This window comes from Nerophis lumbriciformis, linkage group LG14, assembly GCF_033978685.3.
Source record: "Nerophis lumbriciformis linkage group LG14, RoL_Nlum_v2.1, whole genome shotgun sequence".
Taxonomy (NCBI): Eukaryota; Metazoa; Chordata; class Actinopteri; order Syngnathiformes; family Syngnathidae; genus Nerophis; species Nerophis lumbriciformis.
In genome coordinates this window covers 2,242,009-2,263,419 of record NC_084561.2, presented here as the reverse complement: position 1 = coordinate 2,263,419, position 21,411 = coordinate 2,242,009, and the positions used below count along the sequence as shown (strand labels likewise).

At 37.4% G+C, this 21,411-nt stretch overlaps 1 protein-coding gene across 7 annotated transcripts in view; it reads left to right on the top strand.

Annotated features, from left to right (window-relative positions):
- The window catches only part of ap3d1 (adaptor related protein complex 3 subunit delta 1), a 66,824-nt gene that overhangs the window by 41,933 nt on the left and 3,480 nt on the right, over positions 1 to 21,411 (top strand). For 2 of the 7 annotated variants that reach the window (XM_061976239.1, XM_061976236.1), the window contains 12 exons: positions 1,193 to 1,352; positions 1,413 to 1,556; positions 2,674 to 2,727; positions 6,653 to 6,757; positions 6,840 to 7,004; positions 9,396 to 9,443; positions 14,834 to 14,854; positions 15,479 to 15,668; positions 15,802 to 15,890; positions 15,960 to 16,045; positions 16,978 to 17,099; positions 20,830 to 20,909. In XM_061976239.1, the coding sequence (XP_061832223.1) occupies positions 1,193 to 1,352; positions 1,413 to 1,556; positions 2,674 to 2,727; positions 6,653 to 6,757; positions 6,840 to 7,004; positions 9,396 to 9,443; positions 14,834 to 14,854; positions 15,479 to 15,668; positions 15,802 to 15,890; positions 15,960 to 16,045; positions 16,978 to 17,099; positions 20,830 to 20,909 (1,264 nt within the window). The remainder of the gene's footprint in view (positions 1 to 1,192; positions 1,353 to 1,412; positions 1,557 to 2,673; positions 2,728 to 6,652; positions 6,758 to 6,839; positions 7,005 to 9,395; positions 9,444 to 14,833; positions 14,855 to 15,478; positions 15,669 to 15,801; positions 15,891 to 15,959; positions 16,046 to 16,977; positions 17,100 to 20,829; positions 20,910 to 21,411) is intronic. The other 5 variants (XM_061976242.1, XM_061976238.1, XM_061976237.1 and 2 more) reach the window with 4 other exon arrangements.

Sequence of the window (21,411 nt, the reverse complement as noted above, 5' to 3'; positions counted from 1 at the left end):
CAGTTTTGTCTTTCAAACTCTATATGTACTGATTTTATTTTTTTACAAAAAACTTGATCTATAATATTAGAAGCTCTCTAAATAAAATAACAATTATAATATAAACTCAATAATCAGTTAAAAAATAAAATACATAAAACAATACTATTAACACATTTAAAAATGTTAACTACATTAATTATTAAAGTATAACTTAAACATTAATATTTTTGTTTTTACATAACAATCGTGATATTACTATTATGATGTTATATTCTTACAGGAAAAGGCCCACAAAAATGTTGGGAAAAAAACAACAGTGAAATTGTAAGAAAAAAGACAAAATGTATTGAGAAAAATGTGAAGTTCTGATTCAAATAATTTGTGACTTGCAACTCCAGTTTTGTTGGCCGGCAGCATATTGTTGGAAAAAAAACAATAAAAAGATGTAACTAATGTAATGAGAAAAAGCTGACATGTGAATACTAATAACTAATATTAATATATTTTGTCACCTAAAACTGACACAAAGTTTTGACTTTAAATAGTGTTTATATCATTATTAATTTATTTTTCACCAAAATTTGGACACCCCTGATCTAAAAAAAATATATATATTAAAAGCTCTTGAAATAGAAATAAAATAAAAAATATAAATTAAGTAGTCTGTTAAAAAATAAAATACACAAAACAATACTATTAACTAATGAAATAATGAATTTGAAAAATTACAACTATTAACAGAACATTAATATTTTTGTGAAGCAGAGTTTTTGACACTAAGTTGTGCAGTTCCACTGCTATTATATTCTTTTCCTAACGAAAGCAAAAAGATGTAATGCAGTGTAAAAAAAAGATAACATTATGATACTAATTATAAATAGCACCTGTAACACAAAGCTAACACAAAATTTTGGTTTTAAATAAATATGTCTGTTTTAAGCAGTTTTTTTTAAAACTAAAAAATATGAAAATGGCCCTGGGATATTTGGACTTTTTCTGTGTGCGGGCCTTGTTGGAAAAAGTTTGGGTACTCCTGGTTTAGAATCTTATGTCGAATGACCGCCAGGGGCTAGCATTGCATCTTGTGCTGAAGGCCCAGTTGGCAGAGCTTGAATGAGATGATGTTGTTATGTAGTGCACGTTACTAACACTAACTCAACTTTCATCATCAATCACCTTCTAAATGATTCATCCAAATGGTTTTCTGCAGGCCTCTTGCAGATAGTGAGAAGCTGCCAGTAAAGTCCCACCGTGCAACGGAGTCTCTAAAAAGCCCAGACGCAGAGGCAGAAAGCACCTCACAGGAAGCCAAGAAGAAAAGCGGCAAGGAAAAGAAGGAGAAGAAGAAGGATAAAGACCGCGATAAGAAGGTAATTATTGAGGCGATACAAGGTGTGAATGCATATATTCATTCTGCTGTGTTGGTACAGAAGAGCAAAGAGGAGAAGAAGAAGAAGAAACACAAGCATGAAGACAAGGGGCTGGATCTTCTTGGCAATCAGTCAGATGACGCTGTCAACCAATCAGAAGGACCCAGTGAGGTGGCGGCTCCTCCCACTTCCACTGCCGCTGAGGTATGCCTTTTGAGCAAAGGATGTAGAAAGTAAGGGTTTCTCAATCCGATACCAGCAAAGAAGCAAGTGTGAGATATAAGCGCTCCGATACAAGAAGTCCTCATCTAATAAACACACAAGCTACTTCTGGATAGTCCCACTTCTTAATGTTTCAGGCACACGCAGGATTCTCACAGGAATGAGGCAAAAATGCAAGAAAATAGCAGCTATGCAACAGCTAAGCACATAATAGCGCACAAGCTAGACATACGTAATAGGTTTCCTTCATTGAACAACATTGCAGTTTAAAACAGCACATTTGTAACTAGAGTTACATATTACTTACACATACAAAGTATCCAAGGCAGTAATGAACGTGTCCGCATTATTCAACTTACTCCGTCGTGACCTTAACTTAATGAATTATTGTGGCCACTAAGGATGGTCAAATAGCCACTCCTTTTCAACTTTAAGACAGCATAAGGCCTTTCCAGACGTTTAATAATAAATAGGCGATTTTTCCATTTACAGTAACAACCGTAGATTTTAGTTAAAAAAAAAGGCATAATTTTATAGTAAAAACAGTGGTAGAGTTTTTTTCAATTGAATATGCAGTTAAAAACATTGTAATATCTATTGTCCTTTTTACAGTGTACAATTTGACGGATAACTTGCTTGAAACCATAAGTCAAGTAGATATTGAAGTATTTATTTTTATTTGAACAAATAAAAATAAGTGGAAACTATGGTAATATATTATTTGTTGCTATATTGCATAATATTAACATTTAAAAGCTATACAATTTCATGCAGTGCATACCGTATATATATATATATTTTTTTTGGCAAAATAGAAAGAACAAATACATTTAGTAGAAAAAGATTGATGCATATTTCCCTCGACCATATAAAATGATGTGACTTGTGTTTGACACCTATGGTTTAGTGCCTGGCATTTGGATCTTAGTCAATCAGGCTCTTAGTCAGCATGAGTGTAAGAATACTATTGTGAATATGAGCTGTGGTATTAGTCCTGATTCCACATCATTAATTAGTGGAAGGTGTTGTATCTTGTCAGTAGTAGTGAGTGTTTAGTCCTCTCACCTCCACGCACTCCTCTCCTGCCTTGCTCTTCTAGGTTACCGATCTGGATTTCTGGCTCTCAAACGCTCCAGTGCCCTCTAATGCCCAGGTTGTCTTCCCCTCGCCGCTGTATTCCACTCACCCTGCCTTCTCATTACTCCACTCTTGATTGGTCACTTTCCTCACGCTCTTTACGTCTTTTTAATGACTCCTCTCATCCTCCAAGCTGTCACCATTTCCACCCGACTTCCTGTCGTTCACAGGTCGCGCCACACATTCCTCATCTTCCTGTTTTTATAGCATGTGTGACTGTAGTGTGATGTTAGAAGCCCGCTGCATCCCCATTAGTGCTCACATGCATCTTTCTTTCTGTGGATCTTTGGGCACCACACCATTCAATTCCATTCTGTGGGGTAACGATTCGCTTCAGAATCCATTGTTGGTTCAAAATCAATACTTTTTTAATAACATTTGATGCCAGTTCTATGATGAACTACATTCCTCCATAAAAGAAACAGTTTTGATACATTTCTTTACTTAAAAGAAACCTAGTGTTGTTTAATAAAACTCTACCCAAACTTTTAATAAAGTCAAATACAAATAAAATGACAGAGGAGGTATCCCTTTTCAGAGGTGGGTAGTAACGCGCTACATTTACCGGTACTCCGTTACATCTACTTGAGTAACTTTTGCGATAAATTGTACTTCTAAGAGTAGTTTTAATGCAACATACTTTTACTTTTACTTAAGTATATTTATAGAGAAGAAACGCTACTTTTACTCCGCTACTTTTATCTACATTCAGCTCGCTACTCACTACTAATTTTTATCGATCTGTTAATGCACGCTTTGTTTGTTTTGGTCTGTCAGACAGACCTTCAAAGTGCCTGCCTTACTGGTGACGTTTCACTTCGTTCCACCAATCAGATGCAGTCACTGGTGACGTTGGACCAATCAAACAGAGCCAGGTGGTCACATGACCTGACTTAAACAAGTTGAAAAACTTATTGGGGTGTTACCATTTAGTGGTCAATTGTACGGAATATGTACTGTACTGTGCAATCTACTAATAAAAGTTCCAATCAATCAATCAAAAGTGTGAAGGAAAAAAGATACTTTTTTATTTCAACCGTACATCCCGTCAAAAGCCTAAAGACTGACCGCACATGAGGACGTTCCTGTCTTCAAATAAAAGTGCCGCTCCATCGCGCTTGCGCTTTCAAAACAAGAGTCTCCGAAAGCCAGCGCAAACAAGCTAGCAAGCTACGGAGTTTGACGCCAATATATTTCTTGTAAAGTGTATAAAAACGAGTTTGGAAGCTGGACAAATAAGATGCCAAAAACCCACCACTTTCATGTGGTATTAGACAGAAAGGAGGAACTTTTCTTCTCCTCCATTTGAAAACGTGGACGTTATCATCACTACTGTCTGATTACAATCAATGCAAGTCATCAGAATCAGGTAATACACCAACTTATATTCTTGTCTTCATGAAAGAAAGGAATCTATATGTTAAACATGCATGTATATTCATTAAAACACCTTTAACATGTAAACAAAAACAGCAAAATAAATACATATAAATTATATACTGTATATATCAATGTGTATATATATATATATATATATATATATATATATATATATATATATATATATATATATATATATATGATATGATATGAGTGTGTATGTTACTCATCAGTTATTCAGTACTTGAGTAGTTTTTTCACAACATACTTTTTACTTTTACTCAAGTAAATATTTGGGTGACTACTCCTTACTTTTACTTGAGTAATAAATCTCTAAAGTAACAGTACTCTTACTTGAGTACAATTTCTGGCTACTCTACCCACCTCTGATCTACACCAACAATATGATCCGCCTGAGGCCATGTCCACACCAACACGGAGAGTTTCAAAAACACATATTTGAGAATAAAACAATCTCCATCCACACAAGTGTAGTTTCAAAACTCTCTCTCTCTACATACACCTGCTGTCATGCACATTGTGTCCAATCAGAAGCCTGGAAAAGCACCCACAGTTGACTTGGATGCATTATACCTCTGGTATTATAATGTTTATTTTGATATACAAGACCAGACCTGGGCAAATGAAGGCCCGGGGGCTGCATGCGGCCTGTTAATCTTTTCAATCCGGCCCACCAGACATTACCAAATCATTTATTTAGATGTTTAAGATGGAAAGTGTAGCTGCCATTATGATGTGCACTCATGTTTTCTAATGACCGGAAGTCTTCAACTATACAAAGTCTTTCAATGTTTGGAATCTGCATCATATACTAGTTACTATGGTCATCTAATTAGTTACTATGGTCATCTAATTAGTTACTATGGTCATGTAATTAGTTACTATGGTCATCTAATTAGTTACTATGGTCATCTAATTAGTTACTATGGTCATCTAATTAGTTACTATGGTCATGTAATTAGTTACTATGGTCATATAATTAGTTACTATGGTCATGTAATTAGTTACTATGGTCATGTAATTAGTTACTATGGTAATTTAAGTCACAGCAGCTCAGATGAGGCACCAAGCAGTGTGGGTGGGAAGTGTTTCCAGAGTGTGAAATGTGGGTGTCAGGGACCGACGCGGAAGGAGATTTTTACAACAAAGTTCTAAAGCTTAGTGATCTATCACATATATCAGATTGTAGGTGGGTTTTTTTACCCTTCACGTTCATATTTCGCTGCGTTCGTTGCATTTTTGTTGCGTTTCGCTTGATTGTTAAAATATGTGGATGGAGAGGGGGTGTGACGTTCATATGTTGTCAATATTCAGTGTTTTATCCTTCATAGTTAATATTGTAAATCCCACATTCTTTATTTTCATGTAAATAAATAAATGATAAATGGGTTGTACTTGTATAGCGCTTTTCTACCTTCAAGGTACTCAAAGCGCTTTGACACTACTTCCACATTTACCCATTCACACACACATTCACACACTGATGGAGGGAGCTGCCATGCAAGGCGCTAACCAGCACCCATCAGGAGCAAGGGTGAAGTGTCTTGCTCAGGACACAACGGACATGACGAGGTTGGTATTAGGTGGGGATTGAACCAGGGACCCTCGGGTTGCGCACGGCCACTCTCCCACTGCGCCACGCCGTCCCATGTATATATATTTCATTCTGGGTGTCTCATTCAGTAAAAAAAATGTAAAATTCCATTCCGTCTGTCATCATGTTTTTAGCATTCAATCAGACATAATTGTGAGGTTTTGTATTAGTGTTCCTAAAAATAGATATACCGGCCCCCAGACACATTTTTTTCTCAAAATTTGTCCCACCGAGTCCAAATAATTGCCCAGGCCTGGACTGCGCAGCAAAGTGATGCCTCCGCAAACATTTTGGCCCTGCTTCCTGCCTGCAGGCGTGACATAAAGTGAATGAAGGAACGAAGCGTTTGGCACACAGAGACATGTTTGGCACACAGAGACATGTTTGGCACACAAAGCCATAATTGGCTCAATTTAAAAGTTTGCAAATAGAGGGGTTCGTAAATGAAGGTTCCATGTACTACAACACATCGTACCGTGAGATTTCCACATCGTTACACCCTATTAGTTTGGTGTTTTCTTAACGCTGCTATACATCAATGTTTTCTGTACGACTCAGGGGGAACACTTACCATACTTACGAGGCGTCCGCATAGTTAGTTGCACACATTTTCATAGTTGTGCTCTCACTCGAATGACAGTCAGACTTTTCAATCAGCGTGGATGAATCTTTAAGCAAAGCTACTACACGTGTTCAGACACTTGTGTTTATCTACACAACACATGCTTACTCCTTTCTATGCTATGAATGAACTCACTAACTATACTTACTTCCTGCTAACACAGATGTGGCAAACAATGCTGGCTTTTTTGCTCTCTAGTTTGCCACATGCTAAAGCCTGTGTGTGTGTCTGTGTGTGTGTGTGTGTGTGTGTGTGTGTGTGTGTGTGTGTGTGTGTGTGTGTGTGTGTGTGTGTGTGTGTGTGTGTGTGTGTGTGTGTGTACAGGAAGTAGCAACAGTAGCAGCAGCCCCAGTGCCCGAGGTCGCCTCTGGCTCGCCACCCAACTCTGAGCCTGAAGAAAGCCCAAAAGAAACGGAAACCGAGGAGTCTGTGAGTCACCCCGCGGATGATGTCGTCACATGGAAATAGGAAAGTGCTCACAAATGACTTTCTTCTATGTTTCAATGTTAAGAAGTCTTCCAAACCCAAGAAGAAGAAGCAGAAGAAGGACAAGGAGGAGAAGGAGAAGAAAAAGAAGAAGAAGCATCATCATCACCACCACCACCACCACCACAGCGATGGCGGCGGGGAAGGCTCGGTGCAAAACGGCACGGTGGAGGAGGAAGAACCGCTACCAGTAAGTCAGCCTGAGTGGGAGAAGCAATCTCAATTCAATATTTGCCTTAGGACAGAGGTGTCCAAAATGTGGCCCGGGGCCATTTGCAGCCCGCAGCTAGATTTTAACGTCACATTCTAAAAATAATTTAAAAAAAAAACCTAATTGGAATAAAAGGGCAAAAATGTAAGGAGAAAAAGTTTCACATTTGACTGTAATAACACAAAGCTGCCATGCTGGCTGTTTTATTCCTAAAAACTGTCATTGCTCAAAAAATAATAATGTTATTATGAATTGACTCCAATTACTTCACATCAAAGATTTTACTTTGAAATATGTTTTGGGGAAAATATTGCATATTTCGTTTGTTTGCAATATGATAAAATAGTTTTTTGTTGAAAAAGGGCACAAAACAAAAACAAACATGAAAAAAACAAAAGAAACTTATAATTGATGGAAAGATCCAAAGTTGATCTTGACTTAAGCAATAAATGTTAAGAAAGCATTTTTTGACTTTTTTTCCCACACTTTTATGAGTGGGGCCCTTTGAGACCCCTAATCATTTTAGTGGGATTTTTTTTTTTACTGTCATTGTTAAAAAACTAACAAACTAAAATCAATGTTATGAATTATTGACCCATTTACGGCTCCAATGACTTCACATCAAATATTCCACTTTGAAATCTTTTTGGGGGAAAATATTGCGTAGTTTGTTTTTTTACCATGAAAAACTGTTTTTTTTATTTAAAAAGTCATAAAACCTTTAAAAAACAAAACAACTTCATACCGACATATTGACCTCAAATTAATCTTTACTATCAAAAGACCTTTTTCTGCCTCTTCCACTAAAGTAAAATGGTATAGAGCTGCAGAACGTTACACAGCTTATAAACTTTTACAAGTTTGTATCTTTTTTATTTGAAAGGAAAAGCAATCTGTCCACGTTAAATTACACTTTTTAATTTTCTTTTTTGGAAGATATTCATGGTTAGCTTACCCAAGGGGTTGCACACTCAAGAAGCTGAACTGAACACAAGCGTTCAGTCTCTTTTACTCGCCTTCCTTGCACCTTAGGACACAATCTATTCGGATGCATGGCCTCACAGACAGTTGCAAATTATAGAACTCTTTTATTATTTTTTTCTAAGTATTTGTTTATTGTTTTTTTTACAGACATACAATTGACAAAAGTAAATGCAAATACATCAAATGCTGTTTAAAAATATTCAAATAAAATACAAAAATAAATACAATATAATTGTAAAAACTAAGTATGTCTATATAAAATAGTAATGATACTAAAAAAAAAGGAAAATAACAGTAATAACATTTATGATAAATAAAGAAAAAAGAACCACAGACAGACGTCTGCATTCCTGAATGGCCGAAGGGAGATATAACAACCAACAAGCAAACAAAAGGCTCGTCAACCACCCAAATCCCAGTTGTTTCCATCAGGGTTAATTTGGAGAACATTTTCTCCTGCATCTCTCTGAATGGCACACCACAGTTCTTGGAACTTTGCAGCACAACCATTCAATGTCAGCCTAATCTTCTCCCAGTTTGAGAAAGTACAGATCATCTTGAATACAGCGGGTGTGGTAAGGAGGCGCTGTTGCCTTCCAATTTAACACAAAGAGTCTTTTAGCCAACAAAGTAGTGAATGCTACCAGATTTTCTAAGGGTGGATGACTGAGGTGCTGCCCCAAATAGTCCACCTCGAGGATTCGGTTCAATCCTTTTGCCAGTGACCACAGAAAAAGTGTTAAAAATGTCCATCCAGAGCCAAAACATATGTATTAAATTAGCTGGAGACTGTCTACATCTTAGCTAGTCCAACGTAGAACTCTTTAAAAATGCTAACTTTTCTCACTCCGGGGTTTTAAAAAAATCAGAAGGAGCCGAAACCAGGAGGCAGAAGTTCCACATGAGGCTGCAGAACCGTGATCTACAGATTGAAGCGTTGAATAAAAAAAACATTAACATTTTTATGGCTGAAACCTTTCCGGGTCCCTGGGACCAAACTTGAAGGGACCCCTAAAGGTTAAAAAAAAATCTATACATTGTGTCGGTTTTGAAAACGAAAAATATCAAAATGGTCCCAGTAGGCTGTGATTTTTATTTTTAGTTTTTTTAGTGTGCGCCCTCAGTAGCAAAATGATGGACATCCCTGCTTTAGGAGTAAAACACCTCAAAGCTACCGTTAACTTGATCATGAATTTAAACTACAAAAACCTTTGCGGTTTGAACCCCCCCCCCCCCCCCCCCCCCCCACACACACACACACACACACACACACACACACACACACACACTGCCTTGCTGGTGTGCATCATCCCCAGCATATCCAGTTGCCTGGTTAGCGTGGTGAATGATAGCAAATGTCTGACCTGCGCTCCTCTCTCCTTACAGCCCATGTCCAATTACTGCCTTCTCGCCGAGAACTCTTACATCAAGATGGTGAGTATGAGAATGCTGTTGAATGAGGAGGTACACATGATGTTTCACTCCACACCAGTGTCCCTATTCGGCAGTGCGGCCACAAATAAGTGTGCTTAAATTGTTTACTTGTTTATAGTATTTTTCAACACTTTGAAAATAGGTCCCACAAAAGTGTGTTGGCCAAAATGTAGCCTTGATGCACATGCCTACCAGTACCATGAAAACGCCGTTTTGTGTGTCTGTAGCTTTAATGCTAACGAGCTGTTTTTGTCTCAGAAAAGTGCTATTGTGTACTTCATCCACTTTTGACATATACATTGTCACAACCCTTGGTAAAAATTGATGGAGTCATGATGACCAGGATGCTACTTCAGTTGTTTAATTTTGTAGAAAACAGATAACAGATATGAGACAAAACTGTAACCATTTCAAATGGCAACTTTCTGGCATTAAGAAACACAAAAATAACTCAAGATTATCAATCAATCACCATGCATTTATATATATAGCCCTTTATTAAGCAACCAAGTACCTCAAAGGGCTTCACAATCCACAATGATATCCCTCCATCTGAAACCACACAATATAAATTGTAGTATTTAGTAACGCTTTCATTTTTAGATCAAGCAGAGTAAAAAAAAAAAATGAAATCACTCAATTCTCAAGAAAAGAATGATGGAATCACCCTATACATTTTTAGTTTCCAAAGCTAGATTAAATCTGTTAGTCTGCAGTTAAAAAGGTGTGTTGACACCCTGGACATTTGTTGCACCAGGTGGACTTACATGAATCAAGGCTGCAACACGAGAGATGTCAAGTGAAACAAATGAGAGGATTAGCAGACGTCTTCAAGTTAAATCATTGTGCAATGTTGCACAAGAGGTTGATTGTTCAGTGCAAACAAGATGGAAGGCTGTAAAAGGCAAGTGTAATGGTAGACCAAGGAATAGTCAAAGTGTCAAGACAGAAAACCTCAAGCAATATGTCTTGGAAACAGAAAACACACAGCAAATAAATAAATTGTAAGAAAGCGCCTGAATTTGATTTAAATACAGAAAAGCTAATCAAAAAAAACAAACGGTATTAAAACCTAAACAGAAAAAAACAATGTTCCAATGGGCTACGAAAAAAGCCCATTGGATGGTGGACTATGGATGACTGGATGAAAGAATCAAGAATCTGCATTGGGCAAGAGGAACCTTTCTTTGGTGTCGTTCCAATGAGTTTTATGAAGACAACTGCCTGAAGAAAATATGCACATGTTTACAGTCATTGATGATAGGGGGCTGCATGTCACGTCTTGGCTGCCATTACATCTTCAATAAGTTACGTTGTCTCTTATCAATAGAAAGGATGTTTGGGGATGATGACATCATTTTTAGGATGCTAATGCATCTTGCCAGAGAGCATAAACTGTAAAAATGTTCTATGAAGAAAGATACTTGAGTCCAGATCTCAATTCAATTGAAAATGTGTGTTGAAATAGAACAAAAACAGTCCATGACAAGACTCCAACCTGCACAGCTGAGCTGGAAACAGCAATCAGAGAAAGTTGGAGCAAGAAGTTGTGTTTGTCACTTGTTAAAATAAGTCTGTGCCTCAGATTCTGCAAGCTCTTATAAAAGCCAGAGGTGGTGCAACAAAGTACTGGTGGTGTGTTGTAGTCATTGTTGTTGTTTTTAATAATTCCATACTTTTTTCACTGTGCTTGATCTAAAAATGGAACTTACAGACTACCACATTTTATTTTCTTAATTTATTTGAGTGTTTCTTGAAGCCAGAAAGTTGCCATTTGATTGACTTTTGTGTTGTGTCGTGTCTTATCTGCGTTTTTTTTTTTTTTTTTCTCCAACTGAATGAACGTCCTAAGTCTGGTCATTCCATCCTTTTCCAAGGCTTGTAGACACCATGTATCGCACACAATGTCACGTTAGCAACACTAGCTTAGCTATGAGAGCTACATTACATTTCAACATCTTGCTATGTTAGCATATTCGCTAAAGAAAAACTAAATGATTAAAGTTGCAGCTCCCACGTCTCTGCTGGATAGTCGGCAGAACTCCACACTGTTATTTAAGATGCGTAGCGAAGCCTGCTAAAATGCTGGATTTTGCTCACATCTCACAGTTGTCATAAATAGGATGTAAGGAGACACTTAACTGTTCAAATATCATCCAAGAGTTACTTTTGCTTAATGGAGAACCTTCAACACCTGTCACCCTGTTGTGTTGGAAGCAATTGTATTTAATAGGGGTGTGAATCTTTGCCCACCTAACAATTCCATCTGATTCCTGGGGTGACGATTGGATTCAGCACGATTGTCAGGTTAGAAAAGCGCCTTTTGGTTTCATGGAAATTGCCGAAAATCCTCTTTTTAAAAATGTATTCATAAAAAATAAATACATTTTTACAAAATATTCCGTATTTTCTGGGCCTTAAAGCGCACTGGGATATACCGGTAAGCCGCACCCACTAAATTTTAGAAGAATCATTTTTCTTCCCATATATTGGTTGCACCGGACTATAATATATTGTAAAAGTAGTTATTTACACAGAAGCATTTTGTAAGTATTTCTTGACATACCTTAATTGTTTCCAAACGTTGTCTGTAATAGGCAGTAAAACGATTGATAAAACAAAACAGAAGTCATCGTATCGGACCCGCTAGCTGTGGAAGCTAGCGCTCATATCAGCTTAACAGACTCAATAGGTCTTTGATGACGTTTGGTGAATTTATGAAAGTGAAACAATACAAAAAGCATGCCATTGTAAGTTAATAACACCTTCAACAACACTCTTAAAAGTGTTAGCATAGTAGCTAATGCTAACGACGATAGCTTCATTACATTACCATAGTACATACAAATATGCATACAGACATCACACATGGAACACTTTAATAAGTTAAAAAAATAGTTTTAGTTATGCTATAAAACTTTGGAGTGACAAATAAAGAATTCATACGAGTAGAAATGCTATGGAAGACCGAACGGTAACTGTACTACCGCTAGGTTTGAAAAAAGTGAAGAGCAATGCAGCACCTGCAGCGAGTGTCCAAAACATGACACCATAGCACAAACAATAACACAACTATTCAGGGTTTTTTACTTTATAGCCGGCCATCAGCGAAGAAAAATCCCATAATTAGCCTCTTTGTTTTATAAGGCACCGAGTTCAAGGCCTAGGAACAAAGTAGCGGCTTGTAGTCCGGAATTACGGTATATATTTGTTACATATATTTCTGAAAATGATGTATCGATTTAGAATTGGGATGAATAGGAATCGCAATTTGGATGTGAATCGATTTTTTGTTTGTGTGCACCACTAATGCAGCTGAGATAGGCTCCAGCACCTCCCGCGACCCCAAAAGGGACAAGCGGTAGAAAATGGATAGTATTTAAAGTTAAAGTTCCAATGATTGTCACACACACACACTAGGTGTGGCCGATTGAATGTCACACCTGACCTTGGCACTGATATTACTACTAAACTCTTTTTCACGGCACCTATCTAAAGAGCCACAACCATCTTAAATGTTTACATGTAGTGTAAGCATCTGGGTGTGGACTTAGACTTAGACCAACTTTAATGATAGTTCCACACAGTAGCTCAGTTACAAAGGATGGAAAGGATAATGCACACAAGGGCACAAAAAGAGGGCGAAAACAAAAGGTATACAGTAGACTAAAAATGAACCATAGTGGCAATATAAAATACAACATACCGTATATTACCAAATAAACGCCCTTGGGCAAATAACCGCCCATGTCCTAATCGCCGCCCGGGGTCTGACCCCATTTTGTGAATTAACCGCTTCTTCCTAATAACCGCCTATGTCCAAATAGCCTCCCATGGGCTGTTATTTGCATGATTTAGATTAAAATGCTACTGGGGTTGTGTTTGCTGCAGTATTATTGTTTTTGATGGTTTTACAGAGTACTTGGTACCATCATTTTATTTCTCCTGTATGCTGCTTTATTTAAAACTTGGAGTACTGTAGCCTTTATTTTATTTAAGTGACAGTATTATTGTTCTGTTTTGATGGTGGGTTTTATACTTGAGTACTTGGTACCATCATTTAATTTTTCCCGGTAGGCTGCTTTATTTAAAAAGTTTATTTATTTTTAGTATTGGTATTCTATTTGACAATTGTTGCACTACTGCCATGTTGAGGCCTTGTTGATCTCTTGTCTTTTGATAGCCTACCTCATGTTGACCTCTTGTTTTTTTGTTTGTATGTTTACAATAGCTTTTACATTTAAAGTTTATTGTACGAAAAAAAAATACTGGACAGTAACCATTGTAACCAAATAATGGCCTGGTGCAGGCTGCTGCAAAAATAAATAAAAGCCTTGTGCAAATAACCGCCTGCTTCTTTTAAACGCCTGTCTCCAAAATCGATTTTGTGAAATAAACGCCCGGGCTACTATTTGGTAATATATGGTATATGTAATATTTACACATACACAGAGTATTATATATAGTGATATATTATATTATTATACAATATATAACAATGAGCATGTACAATATTACAGTATATGTAACAGAATAGAGAGTAGATCCAGCAGAAAATGTACATAATAAAGAAAGAGAGGTAGCTAACATGTCAGGTGTCAGGTGCTGTATGGCCAGTGTTTTATACTGCAGTCTTTGATTCAAATCTAACTTTTAAGTATCATGTTAAAAAAATTACGAGTATTATCAAATTGTACTTATCAAATTTTAATCATATAAGACCTTTTTTGACTTTGGAGTCAGACAAGTGTATATGAATGCCATGATTTTTCCACTACTTGGTCTCATGCAACACCTTAAGACCCATCAACTATCTCTTTAAGAAGTCTCTTCACTATCATTATTATAATATTCTTAGCAAGTATAATATTTTAGATTTGGAGTACTATCAGACATTTTTGGATGTATGTTTTGTTTTTAGGGTTTGGAATGAGCTTGCCCCTCCCCCACTACAAGTTTTTATAAAGAAATAAACCTGCAATGGAGTCAATAGCAGAGCCCTGACCAGGGTGATTGTAACATTCAACTATGTTTAGTCCATTTTAGGAACTGTGTCAACTACACAACTTTCTTAACTCATGTGTAATGTGCATGTTGTTTCATTGTCAATATTTATTGTAAGTCATATTTGAATGTACTTATGTTTATGGTGCCTGCCTTCAGACAACAGATGAAATGTAGCTAATTCTGGCATATTTCCTGTGATGCTTTGCTCATATGTGGATCAATATGTATTGTCCTAATCAAATCAAGCTATTCAAGTCAATCATTTGTTTAGCCCATTTAAGTCAATATTTGGATTGAAATCAGTGCTTGGTAGACTGGTAATGCTTATTTGAATGCATCCACATGCAGATGGTCTCACTGTAAAATCTCCCTCTCTTTTAAAGATGATGGAAGATGCAGATCAGGTACTGCTCCAAAGACTGCTTGCACATCAAAGCTGCTTGCTTTTCTAACAACTATCTTTGCTCCCGTTCTTTTTGTGCTCCTGTTGTTTCCTCGCCAAGTGTGCTTTGGTGTTGGGTTGACTGTGTGCTACTAATAAATGGACAGTACAGTTTGGACACACCTTGTCTTTATTGTCAGGACTATGAATGAACACATGTGGAGTTATGTACTTAACAAAAAAAGAACAGAAAACATGTTTTATATTCTAATTTCTTCAAAATAGCCACCCTTTACTCTGATTACTGCTTTGCACACTCTTGGCATTCTCTCCATGAGCTTCAAGCACACCTGTGAAGTGATAACCATTTCAGGTGACTACCTCTTGAAGCTCATGGAGAGAATGCCAAGACTGTGCAAAGCAGTAATCTGAGCAAAGGGTGGCTATTTTGAAGAAACTAGAATATAAAACATGTTTTCAGTTCTTTTTTTGTGAAGTACATAACTCCACATGTGTTCATTCATAGTTTTGATGTGACAATCTACAATGTAAATAGTCGTGACAATAAAGAGAAGGTTTGGCCTGTACTGTACATCAACATTTCAAAGCGCATGTTAATCCCGCACGTTTCTTCTTTGCCACTCAGGTTTGCGACATCCAGGGAAACCTGCAGGACGGGAGCCAGGTGGTGCTGTCGGTCATCTTCGAGAACAAGTGCGAGAGCTTCCTCAAGTCCATGGAGTTCAACGTCCTGGACTCTCTCAACTCCAAGCTGCAGAGGCCGGAGGGGGCGGGGCCACACGACGGCCTCACGGTCCCCTTCCAGCTTCCGCCTGGTCAGTGATTCTCTGCGAAATTTTAACATTGGGATTTATTTTCCTGCCTAGAATGTAATCCTTTTTTTATTGAGTTAACTAATATGAAGTGATAACTAATTTGGGATATTGAACCCTAATGAACTGGTTACAGGAGTGTCCAATGAAGCGCGCTTTGTGTTCAGCGTGCAGAGCATCGTGATGCCTCAGAAACTGAAGGGAACACTCACTTTCATTGTCAAGGTGGGAAGACGACACACAGCAGTCACCTGTTCACATCAATCTATTCTATTCATTCTTTGCATTTATCAGAACGAAGAATCATCAACTCACGAGAAACTGGACTTCAAACTGCACTTTACTTGTACCTCCTACCTAATCACCACTCCATGCTACAGGTGAGGGCCGCTTTAGTTGTGACCCTTGAAAAGACATGTCAAATATGGCATCACGCAGGTTTTTAAAGTCAATTGATGATGATATCGGTAGGGGTGTAAGCATACCATACCATACCAACTTTATTTATAAAGCCCTTTAAAAACAAGTACAGTTGAAGAACAAAGGGCTGTACACCACAAAGAAATAGAGGTGTACGTGTAACGGTAACGGTACGTGTATTTATATTGAACCGTTTCGGTACGGGGGTCTTCTTGTCTCTCATAAAGATTGTGAACAGTAGGCAAAATTCCAAAAAAGTGCAGTTCCTGTTTGAGTTCATCAATCATTGTGACCACTAGGGGTCACCAAAAAAACAAATTAACACTCCACTTTAAAAGCACAAAAATCTAAAGTTTGTTCTTTGATTTGGACTGATATCATATGGGATTAATATCTGTATGTAAATATTACACATGTTATATTTATATTGCTACTATGGTACCGTTTTAGTCTATTTTATACCTTTTTGTTCTTTCGCCCTCTTTTTGTGCCTTTATGTGCATTATCCTTTGTAACTGAGCTACTGTGTGGAACTATTTCCCTTGTGGATCATTAAAGTTGGTCAATACACACTATCTGTATGTTGTGGCCAACATCATCCTGTGCTATTGCCATTGCTAGCGCTTCATATTGCAGTTTGTCTTTTCTTCAGCCACTCGCTGCTTGGTCAGTTTCTGTCAATCATTGCGATGCAGTGTCACAATGAACTTGTCTGAAGGGAAACTGTGTACTCATCTTGGCTCCTCTCCATTTAATATAGCATAACATTACTTTTCAACGGTAAAAAGTGCCGGGGACCAAAACCCCCAAATACCCATTTTGCTGATGGCGACCATGAAAATGCAGTCGACTGAAGTCAAATGTTCTGCTCTGTCGTGTCTTGTTTGGCTAGTGATGCCTTCGCAAAGCTGTTGGAATCTGGGGACCTGAAGGGCAGCTCTGTCAAACTGGAAGGAGTCAACATGCCATTCCACCATCTTCTGGCCAGGATCTGCTTCCATCACCACTTCTCTGGTACACACACACACACACACACACACACACACACACACACACACACACACACACACACACACACACACACACACACACACACAGCCTTGGTCATTTATTTGATTGAAGTGAATATTTACTGAATGGAGAGCGAGGATGGAGAGAGTCCTAGAACCCAATCCATAGAACATTAGACAAGGAACAAGAGGGAGCAGATACGCTACTAAATGAAAAGTTGAATGTATATTGACAAAAACAGAGAGAAGAATACAAAAACAGTCATTAATAATAGTCATAATTAATAATAGTCATAATGACTGTCATGCATTTTTGCTGTACTAGAGCAGGGGGTCCAAACTTTTCCTATCGAGGGCCACGTAAATACAAATTGAGAGATGCAGGGGCCACTTTGATACAGTTATAATACAATATAAGTCAATCTTTGATACAGTTTAAAGATACTAAAACCAATACAATATAAGTCAATATTTGATAGTTTAAATCTACTAAAACCAATACAATATCTGTCAATCAATTAATGTTAAACTATGTGAACACAATATCTATATTTTAGCTTTGCATCATCTGTAACTAGAAATATTCGACATAATTTTGCCCTAAATGAAGCCTTTTCAAATGAATGAAACTGAAACAATGTAAATAGTCTCTTCAGGATTGGCTTCCTAGTTCGACAACACAGCAGAGATAGCCTCTTCAGGACTGCCATCTGATGTCTTGGAAGTGCAGCTGCATTGCAAATGAGACTCAAATGGAATCCCAAAACAAGATGCAACAGCTCATTTTTAAATGTTACGTTAAAAAAAACATTTTATTATCAAAAAAATAACATTCATTAACTCACACCAAAGTACGGAAAATGGGTAGTGGTATTGGGAGTTTAGTGTTGTCAAATAAGGTCATGGTGTATTGTGATTATATCTGAGTGATGCTTCTTCTTGCTCCTTTTCATCTTCTTTTCTTTTTTCATTTACCTTGTCAACATTGTTGCTTGTAGGATAAAGAAAGAAAATAATTGGTGTTGTTTCAGTTGAGGTGTAAAGCGTACCCGTCCCCAAGGTGGTGTAGAATAGAATAGAATGGACTTTATTGTCATTATATTTGCATATAACGAGATTAAGGACTCCAATTTAAGGTACGGTAGTGGGAACAAATATGGGGTAAAAATAAATTACACGAGGTAATAAAGAAAAAAAACCCAATTGAAATAAACACTATCCAATAAAAATAATAAGCAATCCTGTACAATATACGAAACACTATAGAAATACAAAATACTGTACAATATGCAGAACAAGACAAGAGTACCGGAGTAAAAAAATAACAATCAGTGTTGGATGTATTGGACTTGAAGGGTAATAATGCACAGTAGGGTATTAGGGTAGGATATTGTATAGGAGTGAATTATTATTATAAGTTAATGGTGACAGCTCTGGGAAAGAAGCTGTCTCTGAGCCTGTTTGTTCTGGCTCTGATGCACCTGTAACGCCTGCCCGATGGTAGCAGGTGGAACAGGTGGAAGCCAGGGTGTGTGCTGTCCTTGGTGATGCTTTTTGCTCTGTTGAGGCAGCGGGAGTTGTGTAAGTCCTTCAGGGTAGTGTACAGAGAGAGTACGGCTAACTAAGGAGGGGCGCCATGTTTGCTACCCAGAGAGAGACGTGTGCGATCAGTCGTTTTCCTGACAAAATAATCATCATAGTCTAAATGTAGTTCTGAAATATTCTCCAGCTCATGAACTTACAATAAAACATGCTTTTATTTTGTTGAAGTAGTATGTATACTACCGGTAATCATTTTGGGGCTGTTTTTGATGCACTCGGCCGCTACTTTCATGCAGTGTTTAGTGACCAGAACATGTCAGAAACTACACAATGACCAAAAATAAACATTGCCAAAATCCTCTAGCTTTGGAACAATTACAAAGAAATGATGACTTTAGTGTGAAGTATGTCAACTGTGGTTACTGTGCTTTGACTTTTTGGAATATATGTGGTGTGTCCTGGCTCCCTGGTTTCTATACCAGCAACTGCAATGTTTTACTTCAAAGTTAGTAAGGTGCAATTTTGTCAGGCAGAGTGTATGTATTCACTGTTACTTAGTGTGATACAGTACATGGATGTATGTATGCTCACTTACCTCGCACAAGAAAATGTTCTTATTGGCTCCACAGCCTTCTCGGCAAAACTTCACTTCCCATATTTTTCTCGTTTATGGGTTACGGCAGGGGTGCTCACACTTTTTCTGCAGGCGAGCTACTTTTCAATTGATCAAGTCGTGGGGATCTACCTCATTCATATATATCATTTATATTTACTTATTTATGAAATGTTTTTGTTAATAAGTTAAAGGTGTTAATGATAATGCAAGCATGTTTAACACATATAGTTAATATTGTTAATAAATTAAAGGTGTTTAATGATAATGCAATCATGTTTAACACATAGTTAATATTGTTAATAAATTAAAGGTGTTTAATGATAATACAAGAATGTTTAATACATATAGTTAATATTGTTAATAAATTAAAGGTGTTTAATGACAATACAAGTATGTTTAATACATATAGTTAATATTGTTAACAAGTTAAAGGTGGTTAAAGATAATACAAGCATGTTTAACACATATAGTTAATATTGTTAACAAGTTAAAGGTGGTTAAAGATAATACAAGCATGTTTAACACATATAGTTAATATTGTTAACAAGTTAAAGGAGGTTAAAGATAATACAAGCATGTTTAACACATATAGTTAATATTGTTAACAAGTTAAAGGTGTTTAAAGATAATACAAGCATGTTTAACACATATAGTTAATATTGTTAACAAGTTAAAGGTGTTTAAAGATAATACAAGCATGTTTAACACATATAGATTCCTTTCTTTCATGAAGACAAGAATATAAGTTGGTGTATTACCTGATTCTGATGACTTGCATTGATTGGAATCAGACAGTGGTGATGATAACGTCCGCATTTTCGAATGGAGGAGAAAACAGTCCTCCTTTCTGTCCAATACCACATGAAAGTGGTTGGTTTTTGGCATCTTATTTGTCCAGCTTCCGTACTCCTTTGTATACACTTTACAAGAAATACATTGTCGGCAAACTCCGTAGCTTGCTAGCTTGTGCACGCCAGCTTTCTGAGACTCTTATTTTGTTAGCGCAACTGTGCAGTCGGTCTTTGGAGTTTTGACGACAGGTACGGCGCCAGAGTCTGTTGAAATAAAGTGTTTCTCGCCTTCCAGTCGGTAATTTTAATGAGCTGGCAGCAGCCAGCGTCATCTCAGAAGACCCTCGGGTGCCGTGAATGTCAATCAAGTGACGTCATAGTGAAGATTTATGATCGCTCATTTTTAGGACTATTTTTTTAATGCCTGGCTGGTGATCGACTGAAACACCCTCCGAGATCGACTGGTAGCTCGCGATCGACGTAATGAGCACCCCTGGGTTACGGGAAACGTATGCGATTGATTCCCTCATTTTTCAAAGTGCTATGTAACACGGCGCCCTGTAGTCAGGTGAGGGCCTTTTGACCAATCATTGAGGGAATGGCTTGGAATTGTCTTGTCCATACTCGCTATACACCATTCTGTTGAACAGCACCTCTGCTGGTTGCAGCCAGCATTGCACCTGATTGAAGATGCCATCATTGGTGCCAACAATCCATGCCACACATTTGGATCAGTAAGCCATTTGTTTTTATTGCAAATAAAGTGACAGTCTGCTGTGTTCCAGTGGTGGAGAGGATCGACTCCTGTGCCTCCATGTACAGTCGCTCTGTCCAGGGTCACCATGTTTGTCTGCTCGTCAAAACTGTGAGTAAAACCTCATTGTTAAATTAATTATATATATATATATATATATATATATATATATATATATATATATATATATATATACATACATATATATATACCTTCTCATTCAATGTGTTTTCTTTATTGTCATGACTATTTACATTGTAGATTGTCACATCAAAACTATGAATGAACACATGTGGAGTTATGTACTTAACAAAAAAATAACTGAAAACATGTTTTATATTCTAGTTTCTTCCAAATAGCCACCTTTTGCTCTGATTACTTTTTCGCACACTCTTGGCATTCTCTCGATGAGCTTCAAGAGGTAGTCCCCTGAAATGGTTTTCACTTCACAGGTGTGCTTGAAGCTCATGGAGAGAATGCCAAGAGTGTGCAAAGCAGTAATCAGAGCAAAGGGTGGCTATTTTTGAAGAAACTAGAATATAAAACATCCATTCATCCATTTTCTACCGCTTATCCCTTTCGGGGTTGTGGGGGGTGCTGGAGCCTATCCCAG